Consider the following 9,865-nt stretch of genomic DNA (forward strand, 5'->3'; position numbering starts at 1 on the left):
TTTGTAGATTTACATAGAATGGAAAAAAAAAAAAAAAAAAAAAATCACAGAGCCGATATCTGAACCCTTGAATTTGAGAAACTATCAGGAAACCCCACGTAGTCCCACGATGTATGAAGCGCCTTCTGTAATGTAGTTTTAGTAGTTTTACTGCTGTGCTGCTGACACACACATTTTATGGCTGCAAAATATTTCCATAATTTTCTACTGATAACTGTTAAGGAGAAAAAAAAACAAACAAAAAAGAAAACACACAAAAACATTTAAAAGTTTATTTTAAAAGTGCACAAATCAATGTAAAATACAAAAAAATCAAATAGATAAGTGAAAAAGCAACATTCAGCTGTATCTTCAGCCAAATCTGTCTCATTACGTTCACGGCACTCTGCCAGCTCAGCGACAGCTGCTTTCATGTTTCCTCAACAGAAACTAATCTCCATTCACTTTGTCAAACTGAAAAGTCCATCTCCAGGCTGTGCGTTTCGGTGTCAAGCAGAGCATCTGGTTATGAGAGAGCAGATCTGCCCTCCTTCAGGTCCCCTCTTGCACATGCTCCCATTTTCAGTGTCATTTCCACATCAGTTAATCATGATGAAGTTCGACTTGCAGTGAGCTGAAAAACAATCACCCACGTTAGTGCCTCAAAATGATGAATTCAAAGCATTTCCTCTTGTTCGTGCGAGAAATAATAGACTTTGCATTAGATTCAGAGTACTGGAAATACTCTGAATATTACTGCGCTGACTCAAAATGCCATCACATCACCTACCAATAAACTCAGCAACAGGATCGTGTTCTCCTTCTGTGCGGATTGTTCCTGCGATGCTGTCGTTCTCGAGGATGGGCAAGAAGAGCTGAACAAAATCCGATGTGTAGGGAGGCGCAATCACATCCAGCACCTTTAAGAGAAAGATCTCATGCTGCATACATCATACAGTTTTTAAACTGTTACTTATTTCTACATTAACTAATTATAGAGCATCACTTCAGGTGTTTTCCAGTTAATCTGGGTCCAATATTCACAACCAAGTTTCCATTAATCAAGCTCATGAGCTGCTGTTACCTCAGTGACAAAATATCTAATGAGGGAGATATCCGTGTTGAGTTTCTCCAGACATTTGCGGATATAACTGACGACGGGCAGGACATAGCCACGGCTGAGCAGGTGAACCATTCGGTCCAGCAGAGTCTTCTTCAACTCCAGCTGGAGGGCGAAGTAAAAACAACACGCTGTCAGCCGAGCGCTACAGCACACAGACTTCTGTTAACAAGCCAAAATTACAAACATTCGAGCAACACGGTCGCCGCCCACCTGCTCCATGACGTCCAGCTGAGAGTGCTCCGTCTCAAAGAGCTTGATGAGCAGCTGAAGGACCTGCGGATGCAGCAGCTGGTGACACGTACAGATCTGTGCAGAGGAAAGTTTCATGTTTAAACTTTAAGCCATCTCAGCAAGGAATGAAAATTAAGCTTTCACCTGGCGGCATTGTCGTACCTCATCCAGTAAAGCTAAATGGACTGGAGTGTGGTCTGTTTGCAGCTGGAAGTACCGCGGCTCAGACACCGTCCAGTCCACCCACTTCAGAACTCCCATAGCCACCACTGGAAACCTGAACACACCATCACTCGGTCAGTGAGGAAGTCTAGGCATCAAACTCTGGTTTTAATTTAGGAACTGACAGAAAGGAGTCCATACAATTTTTAAAAAATTACCAATCTACTATAGAGTCTAAGTTTGTAAAAAAAAAAAAATAAAATAATACCGTCAGCCACCAGTGCTACCCCCTCAACCTCTGACCTTGAGGTCAAAGTTGCTAAGATTAGGCTAAAATATGCAACAATTAAGATCAGCGTACATGACATGTCAAACACTGACCTTATGCACTGGTACAAAGTGCCGAGCTCAGCGATCAGCTCCGTAGCGCCTTTGTTCTCATTGCAGCACAGGTTGTGCACAGTCTCAATGGCCTTGGAGGTTGACTTCAGCTCATCTTTATTAATGTTGACTCGCTTGTTCTGAGATATATATATAAATAAAAACACGTTACAAGCAAGGAAGGAACCAGAGGACCAACTGAACCAGGACAAACCAAATGAGCAAAATTTCTCTCCATTTCCACACATGTGACTACTGAATCACACCTGGAACCACAGCACAAATGCGGCAAAACATCCAGGCTGTATGCACTTTCATTTTGTTAAGAAACAACAGATTTAGGTTTAAGGTAGCAATGCACACAGCATCACTGTTTTCTGTACCTTTTTCCATGTCTCAACCACACTGGCAGCATAGGCCAAGATGTGGATGTATTTGTGTTTATGGTCTTGGTTGATCTTTGATCCAGGCTTGAAAAGGGACTGCATAAATAGGTCTAGAAAGGCCGGCACTCTGATCTAAAGACAAGAAAGATGAGTGCATAAATTAAGAGTGTATCAGTAAGTATGCGCTGGACATCAACAACAGGAAGCTCTGAACTTACCAGTTCAACAGGAGGAGGGTCCATGCTGCTAAACATCTTGAACAGAACTGTTATATCAGCAGGATTCAGGGCTCCTTTGGACAACATGGCACCAAGAGCCTGGCAGGCTCGAGGGTAGGCTGCCGCTGTACCGAGCGCAAGAGTTATCTGACTGGCATCATGACCTCTGCAATATAAACCACATTTATTACACCATTTTTATCCATTAAGCTCATCCACACAACTCAGATTAACATTTGCCCCTGTAATCTTAAACAGTTAATCAAATTTACTTGGTCAGTTTAAACCACAAATCTTTAAAAAAAAAAAAAAAAGACCACATCAAACTAGTAGATTCCTCCTGAAGAAAAGACAAAGTTACCTCTCATGCGCAGACTTTTGCACCTCCTGACCGATCCTACGGACAGCTGAACCTCCCTGTTCCTCCTGAGCGAGGATGGACATCATCGCCTGGGCAAAGAGGTAGGTGTGCTCGCCGTGACACACCATTTTCTGTGGCAGAGAGTCGGGAGCTCATCAAAGATGATTCCTTACAGCAAAAACAGAAGCAGGAAACCAGCACATGCACTGACTGACTAAAGAAGTAATTACTGAGCTTCAGATGTTTCTTCTCCATCTGACCAAATGACACTGTTATTTTACTCAGTGAAAAAATGTTTCTAAGTTCCTCAAAATTGTTGATAATTTTCTGGGATATGGGGTGAAGTATTTAATATCTGAACAATCATGCTTACAAAAAAAAATAAATAATGTTTTTAAATCCTCACTGAAAAGCAGCAAGGCTTTAAAAAAAAAAACAAAAAAACAACTGACATACTGAGATAAATAAATTCACATAAACATTTCATAGCACTTTGATGGATAATAAAACAGAGAAGCAAAATAATCCTCACAGCAAATTCTGGCAGGTTCTTCTCCAGGTTTTCTTCTCCTCCATCCAGCAGCGTGGCCAAAGATGTCCTCAACACCCGGGAGAAAACTTCCAGCTGCTGACAGGCTGTAGACACACTGGTGATCTCTCCCTGGTAACCTGCGTCTGAAATGAGCTAAACAAAACACAAAACTGAACAACAACATATCAATCTGCCAAAGTGACGAACTACAGATTACTGGAATTATTTTTGTCAAAAAAGAAGAAAAAAAGATTCAATTTGTGTGAATCCTCACGGAGGAGCTACAGCTACCACAGCACATGGCATTAGATTCTGAGCAGGCTTCCTAATAATCATCTGAGTTAATGACGCTAACATGCAGACAACAGGTCTCATGTACAATTACGGCAATAAACTCACCAACCAATAAACCACCAAATATCTAATCAGCCAATCACATGCAGATCCTGAGTGATTTATTGGTGGGCCAATATATCAGTATCAGCATTAATAAAGGCCAATAAATGAAAATTAAACAGAACCCATCACTGATGGGGATATCCTCCCCCGATTAAGGAATTCCCTTCCTGCTCTTGGTGGAGACGGACGTATTTTTCTCTTCTCCCCAACTTTCGCCATCTACCCCTGCTTTTTGCTGCTTTGCTGCTTAGAGCATCCTTTTACACATCCCTGAACTGGAAATTAAATTATGGATCTGGTCAGCTGGTCTCTCAACACTATTGATGATCAAATTCTCATCACAAGGAGATTGGGAGAAGGAGAACCCTCTTTCCTCTGGCCCGGCTACACACCCGGCTGGCTATGTTATGGATTCCCGTGGGGATGGAAGATAATGTTCCTGGCTGCACTGTGTGGACGTGGCATATATACTGATACCAGGATTCTTCCCAAATTGGACCTGGGGATACCTGGTTTCTAGGCAGTTGTCTGGGCCCTAGTAAGGCTGCCTATGAGGGATGCAGAAACAGTATGAACTCAATCAGACTCAGTAGAGCTGAATCGAAGTGGATTACATCTGGAGGAGTGTTGGAGTGTCTGTTCTGCGTGGCGGAGTAGAACCAAATTCGGACGATTGGATTTCTGAGAGGTAACCAGAAAACTGTAAGGTCTGTCAGCAAATAGTTATGACGGTCTGAACCAAAACAATTGCAGTATTTGGAATTTGGCTCCCAGACGGCCTTGGATGGCTGTGGAGATTTTATGTAAACAGATGCTCTTCACCCCCGCCCCGTGTTGTGACCTGTATGAACTGGTATCCTGGCAACCAAGGCTGACTATACCATCTAATCATGAACTGCTGGTCGTGGAAGCTGTGTGGCCATCACAGTATCCTGCTCGTCTCCGCTGGCAGCCCCTCCCCTACCCACCCTAGTGCTCTCCAGGCTTTAAATGTGCTACTGGTTTGCTGAGGTGTTTTTTGGAACCTCGTAAGGTGTTCATAATGAACACAGCACAAGATGATTTTTTTGAACCTACCTATCCCAGTGTATCTCTTTCTGTTTTTCTGCTAAAGGTAGCGCCGGTAAAACGGCTGCATGACCTCAGACACCTGTCTCCCCTGTTTGTGTTTGTCTCTGTGTTCTTGGATGGGTGTTCTGGAACGTAATTTCATTGTATGTCTTGACGTATAATGACAATATACAATAAATGTAGAAGTCAGGATAACATGACTGCCCTGTTTCATAATAGAAAACCCTTCACATCTTATTACCTTCTGCAAAACTACTTTGCTCCTCTAATTTGGAGGCCTTGCACTAATCTTTTATCCGAGTACTTTTAGCCACCCCTGGGTTAATAAAGATATAATACATATTCCAGGAAAAATGTGTTTTCAATATTAACAATACTCATTAAACCAAAACAATTTTAAGCATGCTGTAAGAGGTTTATATTATGTGATTATCTTTAACATTTCTACAAATACTTTTTGGTAAACATCCTGGAATAGACACAAAAATCTCCATGGTAAACAAATTAGAGACTGCACTCTTGTACAAAGGCGTAGACTACATAATGTCTTTCTGTTTATATAATCTATAACAGTAATTCCCAAAGTGTGGGACGCGGCCCTCTGGTGGTATTTTAAGTGGGCCACTGCACTCTTGATTTTGGGAACCACTGATCTATAAACAATGTCCTAATCTTCTGGTCCTGCTGCTACTACTGCTTCCACAGATACTACTATACCTTTACAGTGAAGTTGAGCATCAGGCAGTCAGGGTGAGCCTCTGCCAGCTTATAGAAGAGATCTCTCCACGTTGTGTGTGCTATCATCTGCTCCAGCCAAGCAGGAGTCTGAAAACACAGGAGACTGGATTAGTTTGGGTTTCTAGGAGCTTCAATTAGATTGAAATCTGGTCATTAAATTATGAAGCAAAACATGTTCAAAGTTTCTCATCACTTCCATTTGTTATTTGTGAAATCACCCCGGGTGTTTAGAGATCTCACCTCTCCTTCAACGGTGAAGATGGAATCAGCTTTCTGGGGGTCAAAGTGTTTGATCAGGAGACTCTTGAGGTGATTTTCTACTCGTTCTTGGACCTGAGCAGGCTCCACACCTACATGATTGCATTGCATTAATTCACATTAATGAAAGGTCATCAGTAAGGCAAACTAAAAATAGCTTTCTGATGCAATACTATTGAGATGAGTAGTCTGATAGGTACCCATCTGGATGAGCCACTCAGCCAGCAAATTAACAGTCTGAGCCACAGCAGAGTAATTTTCAGAGAGAAGCTGGATGACCTGCTCTGGAGAACCACCTGCTTGGAAATATCTGCAACAGCAGCATGGTTGTTAGTCACCAAGGTGTCTTTATGAAAGAATTTATTACTTTCACATGATATTACAGATGCTTACGTTTTGAGGGTGTTGAAGATGGCAGGCTCCATGATGTAATCCCTACTGGAGAATTTCTGTAGGCAAGCTTCCTGGATATTCCCATCATTTTCTCCTTCACCATAACCATCCTCCTGAAAAGACACATCGATACGGACGTTTCTAAAGACACTCTTCTGTCTTGGGAATAAGAAGCAGTATTCTGGTTCTCATTTGCATACAATAATAGGAGGAGCTACAGCTTCCACCGAACATGTTATTAGATTCTGACCAGGCTTCCTAATAATCATCTGAGTTTAAGACACTAACATGTGGACAACAGGTCTTTGCTTGAGCTCAGTAATTGTGACTGTTGCACCTTATCCGGATGATTTACTACTCTTTGACAAACATACAAACTAAAGCCTGGAACAACCTCAGTTTATCTTAACCTCTAAAGCACATATCAAACAGGCACAGTGTCATGGTAAAAAGGTTTACATATCAGGACATAAAAATCATCTGGTCCTTAGCAGGTCTTAAAATCTCAACCTCAGATGAACAACACACAGTGTCATTATTATTTAACAAAAGTTAAACCAAAAAGCGGTGTGTGGAAAAACTAAGGACGCTCGTTCCACTGGAATACGGAGGGTAAGCAGCAGCCAGGTGATTAACTGATCATCAGCAAACAGGTTTTGACAGTTTGCTGTTTTGGAGCTTTCAGTTGTGTTAACACAAGGCCACAAACCTGCCAGGAGAGGGCGTCCCAGGACCAAGGTCAGACCGTGCAATGCTCAGAGAAACTGCAAAAATATCCAACATAGTCATCTCAGCCTCTACAGGCCTCAATGAGTATGTTAAATGTTAAAGTCTGTGACAGTCCAATTAGAAAAAGACTGAATATAAATGGCTTGTTTGGAAGGTTTCCCAGGAGAAAACCCTTTCTCTATATAAAATTAAAAATATGGCAGCACAGCTTAGATGCAAGGTTACATCTGAACAAACCACTAGATTTTGGAATAAAGTCCTTGTACAGATGAGACCAAAGTGGAGAAGTTTGATCTTAATGGACAGCACCACGTTTGTAGTAATCCAAATACAGCATATCGGCACAAACACCTCATACCAACTGTCAAGTACGGCGGTGGAGGGGTGATGGTTTCAGCTTGTTTTGCAGCCATAGGACCTTGACACCTTGCAGTCAGTGAATCAACCATGAACTCTTCTGTATACCAAAGGCCATCTGTGCAACAGCTAAAGCTTGGCCGCACAGTGTGTCATGTAACAGGACAATGATCCAAGCACAGCATCAAATCTACAGCAGAATAGGCGAAAAAGAAAAGAATCAAAGTGCTGCAATGACCCGAAGTCTAGAACGCAACCAGACTGAAATGCTGTCTGCAAACCTCAATGACCCGAAGCGTTGTCCTGTACACAACAATGAAATAAACCATGTGCAGTTAGTGCATTAAACGTGCGCTGGTTTGTGTGGTATCGATCCTGTTTTCAGTCATTCACGTTAAAGATAAAATATATTTTATCCCCGAAGTTGTTAATTTTTCTGGTTAACTTTTGTGATACAGCTTCTAAACTACAGCTCTAAGTCTTCTTACACGTGTTGTCAGAAATAAAATAAATGGTAACCTGTGCTGAGGTGGTCAGCAGTTTCTAACATGAACAGCAGCCTGCAGCTGGCTAACGAAGCAGCCGAGCCGCTAAGTTTGAACTGTGCAGGACATTTTCACAGTGGTGCATGCATGTCTCTCAGCACATCAGCTCTTACATTGTTAGGCCTGTTACAATTAACCGCCAGCTGCGGTAACTCCAGCGAGGCTAAAGTTGGCTAGCTGAGAGCCAAACAGCAACAAGTCGGGATCTCACCATGCTTCCCTCCGTGCCTTCCCAGTCTCCCCCACCGCTGTAATATTCCTCGTCCATGATGACGGGGAAACAGCTAAAATAAAACAGCCGTACTCTTTAAATCCTGCACTGATTTATTTAACTGCAGCTGGAAGGCTGACAGTGAGTTTAGCCAGCAAGCTAACAACAAACACAGGCGGAAAATGGCGAGGGGGCGGGGTGCTGTAGGCCACGCCCCCAGTTGAATTCATGGGTTCAGGCCCTGAGTTCAGACTGCCAGGCTTTTTCAAGCTCCAGAGACTGCCAGGCTCAAAGTGCCTGAACACAACGTCACATCAGTAAACTTCTTTTGTTTGGCACTTTAAATAGTTTAACCTGCAACTCACAAGACTTACATCAAGTGTAGCAGAGATGATTTTGAAATTTCACTGATGCTGCTGAGATTCATTCACTGAATACAACCTTTACACCAACTATGCCATTTATTTTATTTATCTTATGATTCTTTTCCTCACGTGAAGCCATTACAACTGATCTTAAGTTTCATAGGTCAGTATTAAGTGGCTTAACATCAAACATTTCCTGTGAAAATGGTCAGGTGCAAGAAGTACAAAGTACAGGTACAAGAGTGAAAAAGCAGCCAATGTCCAAAGTACTACTACTACTACTACTACTACTAATATTATCTTCTGGTTAAGTAAACAAAAATTCTCTCTCAGATTATAAGTGAAAAGAGTGTTACAGTGCTGCAGGTGGTAGGGCTGCTCAGGATCTGAAAATAGTTGCTCTGGATTTGCATGCATACATTACTGAGGCCTAAACTAATTTAAATGTGCATTAAGTTAAAACAGAAAGTATCCACTCAGTATCCTACTCATCTGCTTTAGAGATGAACACAGACTGCCTGGCCATGTGGCCCTATTGCTTAAATCCACTTCTTTGTTTACCAACAAGATGTAAAATGAAGCTCTTTGCCAACTGCAGCACTTCCTACTTAGTTAATTTTGAATGCAAAAATGTGCTTTTCTATATTGGGGGGAAAAACGTTTAAAGATAAATGTGGGTAACACAAAGTGTCTTTCAAGTACAGAAATCTCAAGGATTGCATGGCACCCCATTACAACCAACCATATGGGACACGGGAGGAGCAATACCTGAAAATATAGGATAAGGTGACAGACCACCATTACAGACCACAAAACTTGTTTCTTCTCTGATTTACTGCATTTCCAGTAGTTAGAGGCCACTGTGAAAAAATAACCGTTTTTATGAACAATGTGTTTTCACCCCCTTTCTTTCCCCTGATTAATGTAATTTTCTTACAAGGTGTTGTTGGGACTTGATATGGATGTTATTTATGCTTTTATTTCAGCGCCCTCTATTGGTTACATACCACACCACAGGAGTTAAGATTGCCACCTGTGGTTCATATTTCAGAATGATTGTCAGACCCCGATTAAGACTTGCATTGGTCATTATGGTTGAATGAGTCATTCATTTACTTGGAGACCCTCAGATCTTTTATGTAGTTATACTCGCCCCACATATTTATTAAGACTTGGCTTGATTTTTTATTTATTTTTTTTTTAAATACTTCTACCCGCCTCATTGAAGCTCACCTGTTGGCTCAGCCATCAGAGCCACGAACTCCCCTCCTCCTTTGTAAACAACCTCCTTACCTCGTGGGTTAAGGTGGAGTCCACTTCCATGATGCTAAAAGCTGCAATAATTATACTGTTACAGATTACTGTTCTCTGTATGTTAGTGTGGCACACAAATAAGGGTTAAATATTAATTTTTATGAAGTTAATG

The 9,865-nt window shown here is 41.7% G+C and overlaps 1 protein-coding gene across 1 annotated transcript; it reads right to left on the reverse strand.

Annotated features, from left to right (window-relative positions):
* Positions 1-258: 258 nt before the first annotated feature.
* nelfcd (negative elongation factor complex member C/D) lies at positions 259-8,270 on the reverse strand. The gene is made up of 15 exons (XM_030729351.1): positions 8,075-8,270; positions 6,233-6,345; positions 6,040-6,149; positions 5,822-5,931; positions 5,561-5,668; positions 3,374-3,526; positions 2,842-2,972; positions 2,481-2,646; positions 2,260-2,394; positions 1,877-2,016; positions 1,496-1,610; positions 1,313-1,408; positions 1,064-1,204; positions 770-899; positions 259-613 (listed from the first exon to the last, which is right to left on the reverse strand). Exons 1-15 carry the CDS (start codon positions 8,129-8,131, stop codon positions 579-581), a joined length of 1,740 nt encoding a protein of 579 aa, XP_030585211.1. The 5' UTR covers positions 8,132-8,270; the 3' UTR covers positions 259-578.
* Positions 8,271-9,865: the final 1,595 nt, after the last annotated feature.

This window comes from Archocentrus centrarchus, chromosome 5, assembly GCF_007364275.1.
Source record: "Archocentrus centrarchus isolate MPI-CPG fArcCen1 chromosome 5, fArcCen1, whole genome shotgun sequence".
Taxonomy (NCBI): Eukaryota; Metazoa; Chordata; class Actinopteri; order Cichliformes; family Cichlidae; genus Archocentrus; species Archocentrus centrarchus.

Bases quoted from the DNA above. Each gene is read 5' to 3' on its own strand.
- nelfcd (XM_030729351.1), bottom strand. From the start codon at position 8,131: ATGGACGAGGAATATTACAGCGGTGGGGGAGACTGGGAAGGCACGGAG. The intron at 5,932-6,039 runs GTACCTATCAGA...GCAATCATGTAG, and splicing joins TGAGTGGCTCATCCAGATGG to GTGTGGAGCCTGCTCAGGTC. The intron at 3,527-5,560 runs GTATAGTAGTAT...TGTTTTGTTTAG, and splicing joins TGCTCAACTTCACTGTAAAG to CTCATTTCAGACGCAGGTTA.